The 23471-nt window shown below is 38.6% G+C and overlaps 1 protein-coding gene across 1 annotated transcript in view; it reads left to right on the forward strand.

The window, feature by feature from the left end:
- Positions 1-23471, forward strand: part of WWC2 (WW and C2 domain containing 2) — a 125810-nt gene that overhangs the window by 77578 nt on the left and 24761 nt on the right. The window contains exons 15-20 of the mRNA XM_012000136.1: positions 389-550; positions 7260-7387; positions 9236-9434; positions 10789-10953; positions 12534-12626; positions 15960-16202. Of these exons, the coding sequence (XP_011855526.1) occupies positions 389-550; positions 7260-7387; positions 9236-9434; positions 10789-10953; positions 12534-12626; positions 15960-16202 (990 nt within the window). The remainder of the gene's footprint in view (positions 1-388; positions 551-7259; positions 7388-9235; positions 9435-10788; positions 10954-12533; positions 12627-15959; positions 16203-23471) is intronic.

The following is a 23471-nucleotide window of genomic DNA, read 5'->3' on the forward strand; positions in this document are numbered from 1 at the left end:
AGGAGGTGGAGGTTGCAGTGAGCTGAGATCGCATCACTGCACTCCAGCCTGGGAGGCAGAGCAAGATTGTATCTCAAAAATAATAATAATAATTTCACATTTACATAAAGAGCATGCTTAGTCATTAGGTCTTTGCAAAATGGTATCTCACAAACTAATCCCAGGATTAACTTTTAGGTGGGGGGTTATTTCTTATTTAGTCACAGCTGAAAATATAACATACCCCCATGTTTTAAAAAATCCAGCAATGCTTTATGTCAGGAGAATTGCATTTTTTTTTACCCTAAAACAAGCTCATTCAATAATCTTTATCAGAACAAATACTAACTTAAACATTTTATTTTCTCTCCTCTTTATTTTTTTTCTTTGTTTTCTTTCACTTACATAGGCTGGAACTCAGATCAGCCTGGCAGATTTACCATTTTCCAGTGAGGTTTTCACTCTATGGTATAACTTGCTTCCTTCCAAGCAAATGCCTTGCAAAAAGAATGAAGAAAATGAGGACTCTGTATTTCAACCAAACCAGCCTTTAGGAGATTCTATAGACTTGGTGAGTCAAAATTAGAGAATAATACAAAAGTAATGTGAAATACATACATAATATGAAAGTAATATGAAATATGGAATGCTACGAGACCAGTGAAAAAAAACATGCTTTTATCACTTTCACTATCCTTCCTTTTCTCCTTTCACAACTTTGTTTTTCCCAGCTTCCTATAAAAAAAGAAAGTTAATTTCCAGCTTTGGCTTTGTTTCATATATGGTTTGTAAAAGGAGCACTTTTTTCTGCTCACACTTCCTTATAAAAATAAACTTTGACATAGAGGCTTCACTGGTTTTAAGTGATCATGGAAAAAACCTTTTAATTTAAATATATACTTTCCATGCATCGTGTTCACATTGTTTGATTCCACTGTCAGGTTATACATTTGGCACTTTTATATTTTGCAAATTTGAAATTATTAAGCCAAAACAGTGTGTTAGCTTTTCATTTGTAACATCAATAGCCATAAATATTTTCTATTAAATACTTTTGTAAGGACCAGACATGGTGGCTCAGGCCTGTAATCCCAGCACTTTGGGAGGCTGAGACAGGTGAATTGCTCAGGAGTTCAAGACCAGCATGGGCAACATGGCGAGATCCCGTCTACAAAAATAACAAAAAAATTAGCTGGGTGCAGTGGTGCACGCCTGAAGTCCTAACTCCTGGGGAAGGTGAGGTGGGTGGATCGATTGACCCTTGGAAGTTGAAGCTGGAGTGAGCCATGATCACGCCACTGTATTCCAGCCTGGAAGACAGAAAGAGACCCTGTCTCAAAAAAATGGGGGGTGGGTTGTAGCGAGCAACCATACTTCAATACAGTACTTCAAAAAAACTTACAAAGGGGCCTTTTGTGAGGCCGTTCATCACGAATTTGGCATTTGTGGATATTGTTATTGAATTCAAGTTTATTTTAGATTATGAGGAAGGCATTTCCTAAGCAAAAGTCAGATAATTAAACAACAGTGTTTTATTGATCATCTACTGTGTGTGAGACACTATAGTAGACACTGTAGTGGGGGTGAAAGGGAAACAAACATCATGGTACATCTTAGATCACATGCCCAGGCTTGTGGTAGACACTAAACAATGCATACAAGATGGCGAAATAGAGTTTTTTATCCTTAAGAATGCTTTTATAATGGTCACACTTTATGTAAGTTCTTAAAAATAGCTTTATTACAATATAATTCATATGTCATACATTTCATCCATTTAAAGTGTGACAGTTTATCCATTTGAAGCACCCAATTCAGTGGTTTTTAGGATATTCACAGAGTTGTGCATGCAACCAACATTACAGTCTAATATTAGAACATTGACATCATCACCAAAGAAGCCCTGTGTGCACGAGCAGGGACTCCCAGTTCTCCCTAACCTCTTTCCCCCAAGGCAACCACTAATCTCTGCTACAAGGCAACCACTAATCCCTGTCTCTGAATTTGCTTCTTCTGCACATTTCATGTAAGTGGAATAATACAATATTTGTTCTCTTGTGTCATCTTTCACTTAGCATAATATTTTCAAGGTACCTCCATGGTGTTGCAGTATTAGTATTTTATTCCTTTTTATTCACACATAATATTCTATTGTGGATGTACCACATTTTATCTGTCCATCAGCTGATGGGCATTTGGGTTGTTTCCACTTTTTGGCTATTATGAAAAATGCAGCTATGAACACTTGTATACAAGTGTTTTTGTGGACGTATGTTTTCATTTCTCCTGGGTATGTACATGTGAGTAGAATTGTTGGGTTGTATAGTCGCTCTGTGTGTAATATTTTGAGGAATGGCCAAACTGTTCCTAGGTGTTTGCACCATTTTGCATTCCCACTAGCAGTGTATGAGGTTTCCACTTTCTCCCTTGCCATGTGCTATCTGTCTTTCTGATTCTGGCCATTCTTGTGGGTGTGAAGTGGTGTTTTACTGTAGCTTTGATTGACATTTCCCTAATGACTAATGATGGTGAGCATCATAGGCTTATTGGCCATTAGTATATCTTTTTTTTTTTTTTGAGAAATGTCTTTTCAGAATCTTTGTCTATTTTTAAAAGGTATTGTTTATTTATTTATTTTTAATTTATTGTTATTTTCTTTTGAGATGGAGTTTTGTTCTTATCGCCCAGGCTGGAGTACAATGGCACAATCTCGGCTAACCACAACCACCCCCTCCCAGGTTCAAGTTATTCTCCTGCCTCAGCCTCCCGAGTAGCTGGGATTAGCTGGCATTACAGGCATGCACCACCATGCCCAGCTAATTTTGTATTTTTAGTAGAGATAGGGTTTCCCCATGTTGGTCAGGCCGGTCTTGAACTCCCGACCTCAGGTGATCTGCCCACCTCGCCTCCCAAAGTGCTGGGATTACAGACGTGAGCCACCACGTCCAGTCTGTTTATCTTTTTATTATTGAGTTATAAGAGTTCCTTACCTATTCTTGATACAAACCCCTTATCAGATAAATGATTTGCAGATATTTTCTCTCATTCTGTGGATTGTCTTCTCACTTTCTTGATGGTTTTATTTATGGCACAAAAGTTTTTAATTTTCCTAAAAGTCCAGTTTATCAATTTTTTTAAAATCCTTGTACTTTTGGTATCATAACTAAGACTGCTTTGCCTAAACTAATACCACAAAGATTTACCCCTGGGTCTTTTTCTGAGAGTTTTAAAGTCCTATATTTAGGTCTCTGATTCATTTGAGTCGTTAATGTGGATCCAGTTTCGTCTTTTTGTATGTGGATATGCAGTTGTCGCAGCACCATTTATTGCAAAAACTGTTCTTTCCCCTTGAATTATCTTGGCACCCTTGTTGAAAATCAAGTGTGAGGGTTTATATTTCTGGACTCTCAATCCTGTTCATTAATCTGTATGTCTGTACTTAAGCTAGTACCACACTGCCTTGATTACTATAGCTTTGTAGTCATTTTGAGATCAGGAAGTGTGGGTCTTCCAACTTTGTTTTTCTTTTTAAAGATTATTTTGGCTATTCAGAGTCCCTTGCATTTCCGTAAGAGTTTTAGTATCAGTTTACTAAATTCTGCAAAAAAAGATAGCCAGGATTTTCACAGGGGTAGAATTGGACCTGTAGGTCAGTTTGGAAGATACTGTCATCATAACAGTTCTAAGTCTTCTGATCCATGAACATAGGATATATTTCCATTTATTTAGGTCTTTAATTTCTTTCAATAATATTTCATAGTTTCAGAGTCAAAGTTTGCATTTCTTTCATTTTTCTTTTTTCTTTTTATGTCAGATGGGTAATGTGCTGATGTCCTAATGAGATTTGAAGGAGGCATATGTCACACATGAGCATGAAAACCTAATCATCACACTTAGGAACTACAAAAGGATCAGTGTGCGACTTCTTTTGTTAAATTTATTTCTAAGTATTTTATTCTTTCTGATGCTATTGTGAATGGAACCAGGCTTTTAAAAGTTTTGTTCATCATGGCCCCATACAACAGCATAAAAAAGATCTATACATGACCAAGTGAGATTTGTCCTAGGAATGCAAGGTTGGTTTAACACTTGAAAATCAATAAATTATATCAGATATTTCATCATGTAAATGTTTTAATCATTTAAAACAAAGTTTGAGGACCCACTGAAAGAGTGTGATGTTTCAGTACATGTATTCATTATGTAATGATCAATCAGGGTAAATTAACAAATCCATCACCTGAAACTTTTATCATTTCTTTGCGATGAGACCATTCAAAATCCTTTCTTGTAGCTGTTTTGAAGTATATAATACAATGTTGTTAATTACAGTCACCTTACTGGACATTAGAACAGCAGAACTTATTCTGCCTCTCTAAATGTAACTTGATGTTCCCATTGAATAACCTTTCCCTTTTCCTCCTCACCCTCCCTACTCTCCCCAGCCACTGTGGAACTGTTTTCTCAGTTGCATTTTTAATTGTTGCACAGTTGATTTTATTTGTCTTGTATCCTGCAACCTTACTGAACTCATTTATTAATTCTAGTAGTTTTTTTAGTGGATTCCATTAGATTTTCTATAAGATCATATTGTTTGCAAATAGAGGTGATTTTACTTCTTCCTTTCCAGTCATATGCCTTTTATTTTTTTTTTTTTTTTTTTTTTTTTTTTTTGCCTATTTGCCTGGCTAGAACTTCCCAAACAATATTGAAAGAAGTAGTAAGAGCAGACATCCTTGTCTCAGTCCTGATCTTAGTGGAAAAGCATTCAGCCTTTCACCATTAAGTATGAATTTGGCCATGGCTTTTTCATAGATGTCCTTTATCAGAATGAGGAAAAGTTCTTTTCCAAGTTTGTTGACTGCTTTTCATCATTAAAGGCTGTTGGATTTGTAAAATGCCTTTGTTGCATCTCTTGAGATGGTCATGTGGTTTTTGTTCTTTATTCAATTGATATAATGTATTAATTGATTTTCAAGTGGTAAACCAACCCTGCATTCCTAGGATAAATCTCACTTGGTCATAGTGTAGATCCTTTGTATGTTGTTGGACTCAGTTTGCTAATATTCCATTGAGGATTTTTGTGTCTGTATTCATAGTTTTCTTGTGATAGCTTTGGTTTTTATCAGGCTAATTCTGGCCTCATAGTATCAATTAGAAAGCATTCTACCTTTTGGAAGAGTTTGAGAATAATTTGTATTAATTCTTCTGTAAATGTTTCATAGAATTCACAGGTGAAGCCATCCAGTCCTGTACTTTTTTGTGTGTGTAAGTTTTTGTTTACAGATTCTATCTCTGTACTTCAGTCTATTTAGACGTGTAAGTATTGCTTTTTGAGTCTGTTATTAGGTAAAGTATATTTAGCATTTACCTTTAGCATTGCATTGCATCTTTCTGTTCAACTGAACCTTTTATCATTATGAAGTGTTCCTTTTTATCTCTAGCAATACCTCTTGTTTTAAAATCTACTTTGTCTGGTGTTAGTAAAGCTACATATCAGCCTTCTTGGGTTAGTGTTTGCGTGGTTGATCTTTTTTCATCCTTTTACTTTCAACCTTTCTAAAATACTGTATTTAAAGTATTCTACTTATAAGCAATATGTATTTGGTTTTGATTTATTATCCAGTCTTAAAATCTTCATCTTTTAATTGAAATATTTAGCTCACTTACTTTTAATGCTATTATTGATATATTTGGGTTTGATCCTATTATCTTCCTATTTGTTTTCTTTTAATTCCATCTTTATTCTTTTTCTTTCCTTGTTTTGAATTATTTTTAAATTTTCATTTTTCCGTCTACTAGATCTACAGTCTTTTATTTTTTGCAGTTTCTCTGGAGATTATAGCATGAGTTCTTAACTTATTAAAAACTACCATAAATCAATTCCTTTACTTTTTCCCAGACAATGCAAAGATTTTCAAAGACTTTAACTCCATTTTATACCCTTTCCTCCTTCTCTGCTATTATTGTCATATATTTTGAATCTCACAAGATATTATTATTGTTTCATTGACAATTAGTATTCATTCAGATTTCCTCACATTTTTACCCTTTTGTTATATTTTATTTCCTTCTGCATTATTGTGCTTCCATTTGAGACATTTTGCTTCTGCTCAAAGAATTCCCTTTAATATTTCTTTTACTATAGACCTGTTAGTATCTATTTCAACTTCATTTGTGAAGGATGGTTTTTTTGCTGCATATTCAGAATTCTAGGTCTGCAGTTATTTCTTTGAACATGTTAAAAATATCATTTTATTGTCATCTAGCTTCCATTGATTCCGTGGAGCTTTTGGAGGACGACTTAATGGTTGGGTCATATAGCATTATTTCTTTTACTGCTTGTAAGATTCTTCAGCAGTTTCACTCTGATATGCTAATGTGATTTTCTTTTTGTTTATACCACTGAAATTCTTTATCATTTCATTCAATTTTTTGAGCATATTATTCATAAAAACTTAAATGTTTTTCTCAGTGCCAGTAGTGTATGGATCATCTGTGGGTCTGCCTTATTTGGCTATCGTTTCTCTTGACTTTCACTCTTTAGGTCCTAATGAAATACTGGATATTACGTATGAGGATAACTGACTGATATCTTCCTCCAGAGAGGATTTTATATTCTTCTGAAAGGCAAATGACAATATGGGTAGCTTACCTGAATTATGTGGGGACCTGAATTCCAGTTTTGCTCTCCATAAGACTGTATGGCACAATGGAAATATCTGCTTACTATTTTAGCAGATTTTTTTTTGTTTTTTTGCTTTGTTTCTCAGCTTCTTGCTCTGCATATAGGCAGCTTAGGAATGGCAAATGCCATGACAGGAATATCATGCAGAATATTGAGCTCACTTTACAGTTCATTTTCTCTAACCTCTTGTGGGTTGACTGCCTTGGTAGTCCTGAACTCAATTTTAGTCTTCCCATCCTACTGACATTGTCACTGTTCTAGGCAGCCACAGTCTGTTTAGCCTGTGTACCTCACCACTAGAATTGACAAATACCCTAAGGGAAAAGAGTGACAATGGCTCACCTTATTATATTTCTGTTCTGCCTGGGATCTTGGCCCTCTAGTCCTGATTGCCTTTGTTGCTCTTCATTGCTTTAAAACAGCTGAGAGGTTTTGCTTGTTTTGAGTTCTATTTTATTCAGCTTTCATATTTGTTTTCAGCAGGAGAGTTGAATCTTCTTTACAGATAGTAGTGTAAATTCCCATCTGATGAGTTGTTAAATCATTTCTTCAAGGATATGATGTTAATTGCCATATGCTTTCCATTCTCCAGGATGCAGTGTCAGCCTTACTTGCAAGAACATCAGCTGAGTTGTTAGCTGTGGAACAAGAATTAGCACAAGAAGAAGAAGAAGAAGAAGAATCAGGACAAGAAGAGCAAAGGGGTCCAGATGGAGACTGGTTAAACAGTTATTTCCTTTTGCTATTGGGAAACTCAAAGATGATGTGTTTACACATCTTACGATGAAACCTTTGTAGGCTCATGTTTTATTCCAGAATTATGGAATGCACTGCACCTTCAGGAAGCTATGCTAGGAAAAGTCTTTCCTTGGTCATTAGAGAGTTAAGGAAGTAACGGCAAGATTGTGGGCAAAGTTAAAACATTAGCCAGATTCTTTGTTCTTGTTTCGAGTAATTTTAAAACACTATTTTCTGAGCTTTTTTTTTTTTTAAGTCTAAACTTGATTTTGATAGATATGGTAGCTTATTGTAGAGTTATAATTTTAAAAGTGACTCTATTTTTCTTTTAACTACCTGTAAGTACCATTTAGGCTCTAGGAAGACAAAGCAGGTATTTAAAAAACAACTTCTGAGTACTCATTTCTCTGTTACCACTCTTACCTTCTCTTTCCGTGTCCTTCCCTTTATCCATACCCAATCCTTTAAAAAGGGGGGCAGAGAGGGAAGTTATTACAGTTTTTGTCCAGGTTCATATATATATAAAGAGCTATCCTTCCTGGATTGTACTGTTTTCTCTTAAAACAAATTTGAGTGAATATTTCACTCATTAAATATATATGTAAAATCATTTGAGTTAATTTTTGATATATAGTTGTTTAGACTGTTATGTTCAGTTGAACTACTGTTAACACATGTGCATATACATAGCATGCATTTGTATGTGTGTATATAGAAAACTTTTTAGAAACTTAGAGTGACAAGGTATATCATAAATAACGCAGTCATGGACATTTGGAAGGAATAGCTTTCTACTGTGATGTAAAAAGATATAGATATACTTTGTCTTTATCAAAAGTCCTTCATAGTGAATAAAAGTCACAGCACTGCAAAACAAATAAATATGAAAATATGAGAGTGATTATAAGGTTCATTATAGTATCTTTAAATAGTAATTCTCATATATGTAAAATACAATTTGTTTCACACATATTTCCAAACAGTACACTTACTATGTAAACAAAGAAATTTATAACTCATAGTAGTCATTAATGGTTCCCCTTATGTTCACTTCATGGCTAGACATTTATTAACTAGTCTGTGCCAGTTTGTCGTTATGTCAGCAGTCAAATTAAAGCTGAACATTTAGTTATCAATGGAAAGAATGTTTGCGTTCGGAGAACATGAAACTCAACAAAGTATGAGATGTTCTAAACCATCCTAGTACTCCTGCTTTATATATTCCATATAAGCGGTATTTATCTTCTGGAGCACCACTTACACCACTTACAATGCCACTTCAGCCCGTGCCAGGGCTTTTGTTAAAAATGAGTCTTCTGCTAGTTTAGAAGAAAAACTTGCTTAACATAGGATTCTCCCTGCTAGACCGCGAGCACATTCAATAAAATGAGCATTTAAAATCCTTACTTGTTTATTCACTCTTAGCTGAGAGTAACTCCATTCTATTATATGATTAATTGTACAATAAATGAACAACGAATACCAAGTTATTTTATAGTGAGTGTCAATATTTTTAAATGCTAACAAACATTAAACTCTATGTGTAATTTTCAGAATATGTCTATTTTAATATCTAGAAATTAGGTTAAATTTCATGAGTTTAACTTTTTAATACCACATTATGGTGATTTTGCTACAGGTTACTAGAGGGTGAAGTGAGGATTTTATTTTTTATGAGACATTTAGTTAAAAACCCCAGCCAAAGAAATGGCTTGGCTCATTATATGTGAGTCTGTTCATTTCCCAGATAACAACTTAGCATGCCCAGGCTGCGTGTTCATGGAGCATGCCTGCCTACCAAAAGTGTGTTTTGTTTTTGTTTTACCATAGGCTAACAATGCTGAGAGAGGCCTCTAACAAAATTGTGGCTGAAAAAGAGGCTGAAGTTAAACTGCCAGAGGACAGTAACTGTACAGAAGGTTTAAGTTCATGCCCTAGTGTGCCTGAGATGAACGAAGACGGGAACAGGAAAGAAAACAACTGTGCCAAAGACCTCAGAAGTCAGCCACCTACTGGAATACCAACACTGGTGACTATTCCACTGTTCTGTCTTAAAACTGATGCCTCACAGGCACCATGTGGACTAGGGAGATGTGTGCCTGTCTCCTTAGGTGTAAGTTCCGTGTCAGGATTTTGTGCCAAAAGCTGATCGTGAAAGGCGTGTGTGGGAACAGGCTCTGAGAAGCATCATAAATGCTTTAAAGTTTTAAAATGGGCCCAAAATATTCTCCACTTATATTTGGAGAATATATAAGAAGAGAAATAGTTCTAGCTACTTTAAATCTCTATAAATACTCTGTGAATATTAAAAGTATTTTCTGAATTCCTTGGATAATAACAGGGTGTCTTGTGTCAAGTTCCGTATATGTAGCAAGCTTTATTTCCATTTCAAACATGAAGTAAACATTTAAAGTTCATTTTGGTTAGGCGATGCCCTGATTGGAAAGGTGACAGGTGACTTAGTTTAGGCACAAGTGCTAGCCAAGTTATTAAACAGGTAACTTTGCTAGTTAAGTGAGAGATGTATTGAGACTCTCAACCCCATATGGGGAAAATATTTTCAAGCTTTGAGGATGCCCACACACTGGGGATATTAGTAATAGAGTTTAGAAAATTATAATTTTGTATTCCTGAGAAAATAATATTATGCCCTAAGAACTTCCTTTCTCAAAGGAGCAAACTTTCATCAAGAGGCAGGTTTGGAATCAAATTATACCTATAAGATAAAAAACAGACATCTGCCTATGCCTACTGAGTTTGTATTTTGAGAAACTTCCATTTTTACTTAAGTTTTATTTTTGTTACATTTCTAAAGATCCAGTAAAAATACAACTCAACTTCACAACAGTTATGTTTATACATGTATAATTGCATATTCTATTTAAACCTACAAGTTTGTGGTATATTTCATTTTCTTATATTTAATTATCTTTATCATTTATTTGGAAAAAGTGTAATCAGAAAGTTGAATAAAGTTTAATGATGATATATACCCAAATAGGATTCTTTATCAAATCATTTTAAATCTAAACCTTCATTCTAATGTTCGACCTTGTGGAGGCAGCACCTCTATTTATGGTGCTTGTTGGACAGATACCACAGTGCCTGCCGTGCAGAACTTCCCAAGAACTCACACTGCCCGCTGTGCAGAACTTCCTAAGAACTTAGCACAAAGCCACTCTTGGTAGAAAACTGAAGAGAAATTCTCCCCAGAAGTACTTCAGAAGTACTATAGTCTGTAATGCAAAGCCTTTCTCTTAGTAGTGGCCATAGTGCTCCATGAGTCTCTGTTGTAACATTAGATATTTTTTCTTTCTTAGAAGAAAGGAGCATAATGTTTACACATCTTTCAGCTCCTGACAAGCTGTTAACTTCTCTTATAGGTTGACAAAGAGACAAACACTGATGAAGTCGCTAATGACAATATGGCAGTTCGCCCCAAAGAGCGCAGCAGCCTGAGCTCTAGACAGCATCCCTTTGTGAGGAGCAGCGTGATAGTGCGCTCACAGACCTTTTCTCCCGGAGAGCGGAGCCAGTACATCTGCAGGGTAAGGTGGCGGCGCTCGCGGCGAGGCTCTGGGACTGCAACTTCTTCCCTGCTGGTAGGGAATGGCCTGCAAAGGAGAAGAGTGTGCACTGGGAGTCTTCACATGACAACTACAAATGCTAGAAATGCTATAAAATAGATGTAGAATATCACATGCTTATGGTCCTTTTCAGTTTGTTTGTTTTGCTGTCAAATTTAATGTCTCCTTGGTTGCAGTGTGACTTATTTGGCAAGTAAGCAAAGTTTAAGGATCGGAGTGCCAAGTATTCATACGTTATTTGGACTTCAGTCTGTATTTAGAAACATAAAGTGGTTTTTTGAGATATATGTGGTCTGTATATTTCTATTCTATATCTTGTGTCCTTCAAACCATGTTAGTCTTGTTGAACTGAGAATTGTGAATTGCATTTTAGAGCAAAAATCCTCTTTTAATAATGCTTATAAACACTGATCACATCCATAGTTCTGTGAAGAAAATTATGAGATTTGTTATCAATTTGCCAAATTCTACTTCTAGAAGTATTTCTGATTTATCTAGTAAGACAGACATAATATTATAAACTGGGTTAGAAATCCCTTTTTAAATTCTAAATTTATTCATTCAGTTCAACATGTTTTTATTAAGCACCTGCTTTTAAGCACTTTCCTAGATACCTGGGATTCATTTAGAAACAAGAGACTCAGGGCCCTGCCATTGTAGAGTTTACGTTCCTGTGAATCGAGCCAGACCACAAGCAGTAAATATGATGAACAAGCTGTGAAGTATCTTGGAAGGGGATCAATGCTATGGACAACAGTAGTGCAGGGGGTTGGGGGTAATACGCAGGATTCAGAGCAGGCTGCATTTCAGTAAAGATTTGAAGCAGAGGAGACAGTGGGCATGGGCTATATGGGCTGAGAGCATTCTAGATAGCACAGACTGTCTCAACTCTGACCTTGAGCTCAGTGCTTTGTGCAGACCTTTCTTTAAAGAAACAAATATCATGTATTAGCTAAAAATACAAAGGATAATTTTATTTAAAAAAATATATAAGTAGCTTAAACATATGATTTTTGATAGCCACTACCAAAAGGCAGCTATTTAAATTATTTCCAGGCATGGTGGCTCATGACTGTAATCCCAACACTTTGGGAGCCTGAGGGGAGCGAATCACCTGAGGTCAGAAGTTCGAGACCAGCCTGGCCAACATGGTGAAACCCCATCCCTACTAAAAATACAAAAATTAGCTGGGCGTGGTGGCGTGTGCCTGTAATCCCAGTTACTAGGGAGGCTGAGGCAGGAGAATTGTGTGAACCTGGGTGGCAGAGGTTACAGTGAGCCGAGATCATGCCACTGCACTCCAGCCTGGGTGACAGAGTGAGACTCTGTCTCAAAAAAAAAAAATACATAAATAAATAATTTAACAAAATGAAGTTATTTAACGAAACAGAACAGGAAAAACTTATTTGAGGGGATTGTCTTAAAAAAATAAACTCTTAACTATCGCTACCTGCTTTACTTGGTAAATGTCTCAATCCCAAACTTCTGCTTGCACTCTGTTTGATATGCAGTGATTTTTTTTTTAAATCTTTTGTTGCCAGTTAAATCGGAGTGACAGTGACAGTTCAACCCTGGCTAAAAAATCACTGTTCGTGAGAAACTCCACCGAACGCCGCAGTTTGAGGGTCAAAAGGGTATGTATTCCCTCAGCCACGTCCCACTGTCCCTGGACCAGTCCAGAATTGTGACTTGTGCAGCACAAACTCCAGAACCACGAAATGAATGTCAGTGCTCCATGCACTTGGGCCTACTGAATGCAGCCACTGGGATACACAGAGACGCAGATGCCGTGGCTGCTGTGGAGATGGGGGGTTGTGAGGGCATTTATTCATCATTGGTGTGGAACCTGTGATGGTTAAGACTGGAAATGCAGTTTCAGTATCTCTGGAAAAGGGGCCTGCTGAGCCTGCAGGGGTATCAGACAATGGTAGAACACATTTCCGATGACGCTGCATACCATGTCCAGGTCTTGAGCGATTGTGGGAAGGGGTGTAAGACCTGGTACCTTTTCTGAAGGACACACACGCTGGTAAAGGAGGAACACACAGTTTTCGTTACTTGCTTAAACAGGTATCTTTAGAAAGTTCACACTAATGTGGGTGGGCAGCTCAGGTGGCATTTTCCTGGAGGTCATGGGTCTCTGCATGAGCTTTAAGGATAAGTCTAAGAGAATAAGTGAATTAACAGGTTGGACTGTTCAGGTAGTTCAGAAATGCCTGTTTACTTGCCAACGGCTGAAATACTAAAGGAAAATATTTGTTTACTGTGATCATTTTGGCTTAAAATGTGTGGTTTGGTGAGTACAGACCACCACATGTGCTGAGCTCTGTCGATGGCGAAGAGCTCGCACCCTCAGGAGTCCATGGTCTAGAGGAGGACGCAGCACACACAGGACTGTCACAGCTGTGCCGGGTACGATAGGGAATGAGCCCATCTAATTGAGAGAGTCAGAAAGACTCAGTTGGCCAGGGGTGGGGGGTCTCGACACTTGAATAAAATTTCAAGAAGAAAATGGTAGCTTTGGGGCTGGGTGGGGGTGTGATGGATACTGGGTGCTGTGAGTAGGTGGCATAAAATGATACTGGAGTAGGGACACACAGAGCATGAGGATTGTCAGGTTCTGCTAACGGCTTTGGCACTGTGGATAGGAGGATCAGGCATGAAGGCGGGGAGAATAAATTAGAAGCATTGTCATCACCAGGGCCACTCTGGTCTCATGCCGCCATGTGCAGAGTAAGAGATGCCTGGCCAGGCAGCAGTGGGTGCCCCTGGTTTAACTTCCTGGTTACTTGAAAGGCGTAAAAGCATATTTCATTTTTCTAGAGGCAGACGAGATGTGCTGGCATTTATTCAGCAGTCATGATTTTCAGGAAATTCTGAGATGTCGATTTTTCAGATTACCAAACTTTATGCTTTAAAAGCACCCAAATTTTTATCATCTTGTGTGAAAAGTCTTCTCAACTCCTTTCTAAGTCACTTGCCTTCTTAAGCAGCACATACTCTCAGGGATAGTTTCACTCTTCAGATAAATATTAACCAAAAGTGTTTATGAATCAAGGAGCTGAGAAACGGTTGGGTTACTGATAAACTTAGTTATCAGGACTACTTGACACAGACAAAGGTTAATCCTGAAGCATGTGTAGAAGATGGTTTTAAATGGTTTTTAAAAGTAGACAGATATGGTTTGATAGGAACAAGTGAGGAATGGTATTCTGCTTTAAGAATTACAGCATGAACAAGGTATAGAGGTGTATGAGGACAAAAGTATCTGCAAAGATGAGTAAAAGATTCGCCTGAATAGAAGAGCAAAGCACCAAGTGTGTGAGTGATGAGGTTAGAGGGGTACCCACCGGCAGTGGTGTGCTGCACCCTCCTCATGCTGGCTCATGAGAGTCAGTTGTGCTTGTCTCTTGCCGGTTAAATCAGAGTGACAGTGACACATCACAGTTATAGCTTGAAATGGTGATGGTAGGAGTATTTGCCACATAGAAACTGGCAAACCCTGCAAATCAGTGCTTTCTTCTCTCCTAGAGAGAGCCAGTTATTAAACATTTACCAGCAGACTCTTGTATATGGAGTCCTTAGGCTCTGTGTGCATGACAGCTAGGAAAGATTTCTGAATTCTGAACAGTAAGTAATACAGTCAAAGATGATGTGTGTCTAGATGATTCTTACTGAGTAATGCATTAATAGAGAGGAGAGGGTAGAGGTTGAATAAAGGGAACCTAAAAATAAGAATGTTACACAAGACCATGCAATATGTACTGGATGTGGAGGAAGAACAGGAGGACACAGTAAGAGTGATTCTGACTTGGGCTAAGGCTCTGAAATCAGAATAGGGACAGACAGGCCCCTCCCTTCCATCTGGCATGAGCACTACCATTATTCCAGATCTTCAAACTAAAGTACTTGTCAAATTTGAGTCCCTCCTCACTCATATCAAATAGTAACAGTTCTTACTAGCAATCACTTATTTTGCATTCTGTCTGCCAGTAATCTAGGCAAGAAATACCTCCTTGTTCCCCTCTGCTGGTACAGTCTCACCTCTCACCCAGCCTTGTTTAAAATCTCTTCCTCAAGTGAATGGGCCCTGACCCTGAGTGATCCATCCTCTTCCCTGCCTCCCTGTGCACTCCTGCGCTCACTCACAGCTTCCTCTCGCTTAAGGTCTCATGTCATTCTGCAATCGAAGTCTTCAAGGGCAGAGATTGTGTCTTCTCTTCCTAGTACTTTGCCTGCACAGCCCCAGCAGACGTTTATTCATATATGTTCAATAATTATTGCTTGATGAATGGGTTAAGATTGCCCCTGGGAAGAGCCATGGTGATTCAGTGGTGAAAGTAAGTAGCACACAATGGGAAATCAAGGAAGGCAACTCAATTTAAGCATTCTGATTGGAGAGTCAAAACCTAGCAACATTGTCCAGCTATATTCAGACCGACTGTCATGGATATGATAAGAGTTACATGTCCTGAAATGGAGGAAACAGAAGTGTCTTGCAATGTATTTATTTATTACATGAGGCAGGCTTCATGTAATCAATTGGTCAGGCTAAGTAAGCCAGGCTGTACTATGGTAACAACTTTAAAAATCTCTGCGGTATAAAACAATAAAGGTTTATTTCTTGCCCAGCTACTGGTTCACTGCAGGTTGGCAGGAGGCCCTGCCCCATGTTGCTCTCACCCAGGGCCCATGCTGATGGAGCCTCCCTCTGTGGTTCTTTGCTCTCCCTCCAGCAGGGGACAGAAATGTGCACCTCTCACACTGGCCTTGACAGGCTTCTGCCGGAAGTAAGGCACGTCTCTGCAACTCACCTGCCATGGGCCAGAGCAAGTTTTTCCTGCCCCTTAGGCCCTGGCTTCTAGGGCACAAGGAGGCACCATCCATCATGCACCAGGAAGGAGGGAAAGCGGGTAACCACTGCCTGTATAACCAGGGTGTTCATCATTCTGTTTCTAACTATCCAGACGGTTTGCCAGTCAGTCCTTAGAAGAACAGCACAAGAATGCCCAGTACGGACATCTCTAGACTTAGAACTGGACCTTCAGGCATCCCTGACCCGGCAGAGCCGCCTCAATGATGAGCTGCAGGCACTGAGGGACTTGAGGCAGAAGCTGGAGGAACTGAAAGCTCAGGGAGAGACTGACCTTCCACCAGGCGTGCTGGAGGACGAGAGGTTCCAGAAGCTTCTGAAGCAAGCGGAGAAGCAGGTACACAGCTCAGGGTCTGTCATCTCGGAGGGGCTTACATCTTTTTTAAAGCATGCCACGTAGAAGGTACCCAACTTACGCTTCTTTTTTGCGCATAAGTCTTTGGATGTTTTACTACAGCTTGGAACACATTTGGAACACATTTTTCCCACTGCTATAGGCCCTTTTCTTTTTTTTCCCCAAACTGAAAATGTTGAAGGAACTAGGAAGCTGGGAAAGTGGGTGTGGCAGCAGGGGATGGGTGTGGCCAGTAAGAGTGAGGGCGTGGCCAAGGGGGAAGTGGGAAGTAGTCATAATTTCTCCTCCAGATTTTTCTCAATCTCAACGTAAGACTTGGCAAATAAATACAGCATAACTTTTGGCATAAGTGAGACATTTTGTTTGGATTTTCTATGGATGTCTTTTTAAGGTTCATTAACCACATCAATTGTGAAATACATTGCTAATTTTAATGCTACTAAATTTTCACTTTCATTCTTATCTTAAAGAAAAATTACACTTTGTTTATTGACATTCTCCCTTACCTTTCACCCTACAAATAGCTATACCAAAAAAAGATGAAATCACTTATTACAAAATAGAGTATTTTTGGCCGGGTGCAGTGGCTAACGCCTGTAATCCCAGCACTTTGGGAGGCTGAGGTGGGTGGATCATGAGGTTAGGAGTTCAAGACCATCCTGGCCACGATGCTGAAACCTAGTCTCTACTAAAAATACAAAAAAATTAGCTGGGCATGGGCACACACCTGTAATCCCAGCTATTCGGGAGGCTGAGACAGAGAATTTCTTAAACCTGGGAGGCAGAGGGTGCAGTGAGCTGAGATCACACCACTGCACTTCAGCCTGGGCGACAGAGTGAGACTCCGTCTCAAAAAAACAAAAAAAAAAAAAAACAAAAAAAAAACACAAGAGTGTTTTTAAAGAAACTATTTCCATTATTTTGACACCTAAATATTACTGAAATTTTCAAGAATCTGCATACATATGAAATTGATTGACTTTCTCGAGAGTAGAATTTATATTTTGGTTTAAAAGTGTGTATTCATATCCATATGTAGTAGCAAATAGAATTTTCCATATAGCTGAAATACTAGTATTACAAATGCCAAAACATTTTCTTTCAGTCCCTTTGGATGGGAATATAAAATAGATTAGACACTTCCTGAAACTAACAGAAAATGTTATCTATGATATAAACTGCTATTTTTGACCCAGAGTTGTTATTTGATCATGTCGTGTATAGTACTATCAGGAAAGTTTGAATCGTTCAGCTGACTGGAGCTACTGATCCTAGATGGAACTCAGAAACTAAATGAATGAATTTCAAGAATCAAACTGACACCAGTAATCTTTAAAGAAACTTTAAGCAACAAAACGTATTTCATATCTGTATCTTATCCCACCTGATAGAAGGAAACCTTCACATTCAGTAGGACCTCAGTATTTGCTTAATGTGAAGTTCAATGGTAGGCCTTACATTTGCCACAGCAGTGGATACAGGATAATTAGACACTGCCCTGGTTTCATAAAGGAGATGAGCCAGACACTTCAGGTCCATGAGAGCAGTGCTTCCTGGAGAGGTCATGAGAGGTTTCATGGAGGAGCTGGCACTTGAACTGGCTTTTAAAGTGGGAAGTGGAGCTTCATAGGGGTGAGAGGCCCAGGACTGTCCATTAATAAAGGTCCAGATGGGCTCCAGACAGTGGAGGGCTGTGGGCAGGAGCCTACAGGAGAGTAGAGTCACAGCATGTGGAAGGTAGTCTTATGAAATAGAAGATTGAATTATAAGCAGAAATGAACTGCGCTTATGTTTGTAACCTCAGTAACCATCATTTTTACTCTCGAGTTTTTAACTCAACATTAGCAATAATTTCAAACTCTTGGTTGACTTTGACCTACTTTAATGTCATGGAGAAGCATCACAGTCTTTGACTTTTTTGAGTCAAAGCCTTCGAAAGCTGAATTGGAGTTTTACAACTATAGATGCAAACAGAACTTTGTGTCTTTGGTTGGTTGTTCATTTCTAGTGTGTCATGATATGAAATTCTAAATCTCTAGGTATCAATAATTACTAAAACTATGGGACTTAAGTTTTTTACTTAATATCATCATGCAAAGGTTCATCCATAAATTGCTTGTTACCGTATTTCATTTTTCTTGACTTATCTAATCTCCATTACATAGAGAGAAGCTCAGTAGAGCAAAAAACAGAAGGAAAAACAGACAAAGCTCTGGCAAAATTAATGAAGAGAATATACAAATAAAGAATATTATAAAAGTAATGAGGGACAGAACTACAGGTAATTGTGAGATTTTAAAAATAATTACAGCTGAGGTGGGAGAATCACTTGACCCCAGGAGTTGGAGACCAGCCTGGGCAATATAGGGAGACCTTGCCTCTACAAAAAAAGTTAAAAAAAAAATTCACTAGGCATGGTAGCATGCACCAATTACTTGGTCCCAATTACTTGGAAGGCTGAGGTGGGAGGATCACTTTAGCCCAGGAGGTAAAGGCTGCAGTGAGTTGTGATTGCACCACTGCACTCCAGCCTAGATGACAGGGTGATACCCTATCAATCAGTTATGAAAAATTAAAAAATAAATGCATACACGCACACACACACACACACACACACGTACTCCCAGTGCTTTGGGAGACCAGAGTGGGAGGACAGCTTGAGGCCAAGAGTTTGAAACCAGCCTGAGTGACATAACAAGATCCCATGGGGGGAAAAAAAAGTTAAGTTAGCTGAGCATGGTGGCACATACCTATATAGTCTTGGCTATTCTGGTGACTGAGGCAAGAGGATCACCAGAGGTTTGAGGTTGAAGTGAACTGTGATCACCCCACTGAACTTTAGCCTGAGTGACAGGAAAAAATAATTGAATACCATCAAAAGTATATGCCTACAATTTGGACATACGTCTAGGAAAATATACTAGAATGGATGTTTGGAAAGAATAAAAAGGTTGGAAAATCCTATAACTCTTTTGAAAAAGTAGTAGTAGTGATTAAAAATCTATCCACAAAGAAAATATAAGTTCTGGATGCTTTATAAGCAAATTCCACCACACTTTCAAAGAAGAAATTATCTCAATTTTATACAGACTCCTCCAGGCACTCGAAAAAGAGGGAACACTTCCACAACTAATTTTATGTAATCAACATCCCTAAAGCCAACACTAGACAAAGATACTATCAAAAGGAAAATCACAGGCCAGGCCAGTTTCATTTATGAATGTAGATGCCAGAATCCTGACTAAAAAATGTTAGTAAATAGAATCTAACACTGTATTAAAAAGATAATACATATTGACCATGTTGAATTGTACAAAAGTTTTCTTTGGTTTGGTTTGGTTTGGTTTTTTGAGGCGGTGTTTTGCTCTGTTACCGAAGCTGGAGTGCAGTGGCATGGTCTTGGCTCACTGCAACCTCTGCCTCCCAGATTCAAGCGATTCTCCTGCCTCAGCTTCCCAAGTAGCTGGGGCTACAGGTGCGCACCACCACACTAAGCTAATTTTTGTAGTTTTAATAGAGACAGGATTTCGCCATGTTGGCCAGGCTGGTCTCAAACTCCTGACCTCAGGTGATCCACCCGCGTCAGCTTCCCAAAGTGCTGGGATTACAGGCATAAGCCACTGCGCCTGGCAGGTTTTTTAATATTGGAAAACAATGAATTAAAAAAATATATGTTGACCCTGTCGAAATGTCTAAGAATATTTTTAATGCTAGGAAATTTATTTATATAATTCATTACTTTAACAGATTAAGGAGAAAAATCATTTGGCCAACTCAGTAGATTCAGAAAAATATTAAGAAAAGTCAGTGTTCCTTCATGTTTAAAAATCCCGGTAAGTTAGAGACAGGAACTTCCTCAACTTGATAAAGAATAACTTAAAGTAAATGTGATCATAAATAGATAAACATTAGAATCATTTTCTTTAAAATCAAACACAAGGCATTCACTATCCTTCTGTTCAACATTGTATTAGGAGTTCCTAAACAGTGCCATAAGGCAAGAAAAAAAGTAGAAGTAGAAAGATTGGAAAGAAATAAAGCTGCCATTATTTACAGGTGACATTGCATACATTAAAAAATTTGTAAGTTATTACAAATAGTAGGAGTTTAGCAAGATGGGTGAGTAGAATGATATCCAAAAGTCTGTTGCATTTCTTTACACCAGCCAGAAACACCTAGAACATTTAATTAAGATAATTACAACAGTATCAAAGAATATCAAATATCAATAAATAAACTTAACAAAAATAAACAGTACAGTATAAAGAAAATTACAAAACCTACTGAGAAGAAATGTAAAAGCAAATTCATGGAGAATTTGTTACATCCATGTAGAGCAGGGGTCAGTAAGCTTTTCCTATAAATGACCATATATTACGTATTATATCAAATTATACTACAATATAATGTAACTGTATTATAACTAAATATTAACAATGTTAAATATTCTAGGCTCTCTGGGCCATATGGTCTCTGTTGCCGCTATTCAGCTCTGCCATAGATAAAATGTAATTAAATGATGTATTTGCGTTCCAATAAAACTTTATTTACAAAAAGAGGCGGCAGGCCGTAGTTTGCCAATTGCTGATATAGAGGAAGAATTAACACTGTGGAGACAGCCAGTTCTTCCTAAAATGTACCATAGAGTCAATGTAATTCCAAGCAGAATGCCCACGTGGTTCTTCATGGATCCTGATGCAGTTAATGAAAAAGTAAAGGTCAAAGAATAGCCAAGGTATTTTGGAAAAGAATAACAAGGAGAGGGACTTGCCCTACAAATTTATTAAACTGCTAAAATAGCAGGAATTTGTGGAGGAATTAAGAGATTGGTCACAGCATGAATACAGAGCTCAGAAGCAGACACGTCTGTACGGAGCGTTGCTGTGTGATGAGGATGGCATCTGTGTGGAGCACTGATGTGTGATACATAAGTAATAGGGGAACCGTGCAGTTTCTAGAGTGTTCTCTGGAAAGACAGTGTGGCAGTAGTATAACTGACCATGGCTAGAGCCAGAGGCTCCTTCCCAGTCCCCAGCGCCAGACATTTTCTCATGAGATAAAGTGAGAGAGACTCTGGCAGATCCAAAGAGTAAGTCTAATACTGATTGAAAAAGAAGATTAAGACCTTCTTTTAAAAGTAAAAGTATCATAAATATATTTTCCTGAGTGGTTTTTTTTTTTTTTTTAATTGTGTTTCATTGTAGAATTCTGCTAAGATTCTTACCGTTGTTGAGGGATGATTCAAGGTTTGGGGACTGATAGGGTGACCTTTGTTTTCCTTCTACACTAAAGAAATCTTTGCATTTGCTCTAAGTAAAGTAGATATAAAGTAGAAGGAGTCTGGAACCCAACAACCCAAGGAAATCATCAGGGCAGACACGTTGCTCAGAGTCTCTGAAAATTGGCAGTCAAGTCAGAGTTGATATTTGAGGCACATATGTTCATTTTAATGATTTGTCCCTGAATGAGCCAGTCAAAAATGTGTGTTTGTTTCCAACTGGAAAAAAAATTAAGAAGGAGTTCCTTGGGAAACTGGAGCAGACGTATTTTCTGTAAAAGCACAAACACACCTCCTAATGCAAATCCTTCCTCTCCAACTCCTATGCTGCCTTCGACCTAGAGTGTCAACTCCCCAGGGAAGCAGTGAGGCCACTTTTGCTTCTTTGGTATTACAGTGCCTTAGTAGATGTTCCATCCAACCTTGGCAGAAGTCTCCTTTGCCTCATTCAAGCTGCTCATCTTGTTGACCGGCCGTGATTTTAGCCCTCTTTGAGTTTTGCTTGCCTCCTGCTCACCACTAGCGTAGAGGATTTCACCCTGGGGCTTACTGGTGAATAGAACAATACAGCCTGAAAACGTGATGAGACTCTGACTGGTGCACACTGTTTGTGGCCTTAGCGTAGCTTGGCCATGTGAGGGCCTCTGCCTTGTCCTCAGGGAGCCCTTGGTCCAGTTGTGCCTTGGTGACGCTGGGACCAAGTTTCAGGAATATCAGGGTCTATGGATATTATCAGATCAAATCAGTATCTCTTAGAGACCTTATATACAACACAGTTTTGAAATCAACCCTCAACGCTTTTGACAGACTGTTCTGAAACAGTTTTCTGTTGTTTTTGTTCCCACCATCTCATACGATGTTCACAGCCGTGATCTAGGAAAAGAATGACAGTGCGAGGGGAAAAGTGCCCAATTCATTCTTCCCGGGGTGCCGAGATCCCTGACACCCCTTGTTTGTTTGTTTTCGTCCCTATCATACCGACCTATCATTCTGTTCTCAGTGACAGAAATAATGATAGGAATGTGAGGCATGCTTCTCAGACACATTATAAAGTTGAACTAAATTACCTTGTAAATGACCTCTTTGGGAGCTGTCATCTCTCTCATTCAGTGCAACCATGTGTGTGACACGGGTGGTATTTTTCACTTTCATCTCCTAATTGTCAGCATTTAATTATTCCTATTGCAGGGCATGGCCTAAAAATGATGCTGGCTAACATACCTGACGGGCGCCGTCCCTTCCTGTGCCTGCCTCAGAGCCAGTGTCTCCATAAAGGTGCTGCCATCGCTGTGTGAGGGTTTTGATTCTTTAACATGTCAACACAACCCAACATACTTGAGTACAAAGCCGGGTGGAGTTGGCCTTGCCAGTAGAGGTAACATTAATGCCACATTGGATGTATTTTGCTCACAAAACAGGCCTTCTGTTACCCACGTGGCAGTACTCTCTTAGATGGTGTGAAAACTGGTCGCTGGGCTCAGAACAGCCCAGGATTAATCTGAAGATCATGGGACTGTTCAATTTGGATCAAGAGTGCAAACATTTGAGAGAGCCAGGATCTCCTTTGTTTTGCCCAGTGAAGGATACAAGCAGGCCTTGTTCCAGTGGGAAACTGTCTGAAAAAGAATGACACTTTAGAACTCTCCTTTGTAAAATAGTGCTTTATTTTATATTAGTTTACAGTTGTTTAATCACTAAATGGTACCTGTGCATAATTCTGGCCTCATAATACGTTTCTGATGATGATTAAAATCATCTTTACATAGGTTGTATTGATGATTTTGCTTAGAAATTATTCTTAAGGCCGGGCGCGGAGGCTCACGCCTGTAATCCCAGCCCTTTGGGAGGCCGAGACAGGTGAATCAGGAGATCGAGACCATCCTAGCTAACACGGTGAAACCCCCTCTCTACTAAAAACACAAAAAAATTAGCCGAGCATGGTGGCGGGCGCCTGTAGTCCCAGCTACTCGGGA

This window comes from Mandrillus leucophaeus, unplaced genomic scaffold (genome assembly GCF_000951045.1).
Source record: "Mandrillus leucophaeus isolate KB7577 unplaced genomic scaffold, Mleu.le_1.0 Scaffold62, whole genome shotgun sequence".
In the NCBI taxonomy this organism is placed as follows: domain Eukaryota; kingdom Metazoa; phylum Chordata; class Mammalia; order Primates; family Cercopithecidae; genus Mandrillus; species Mandrillus leucophaeus.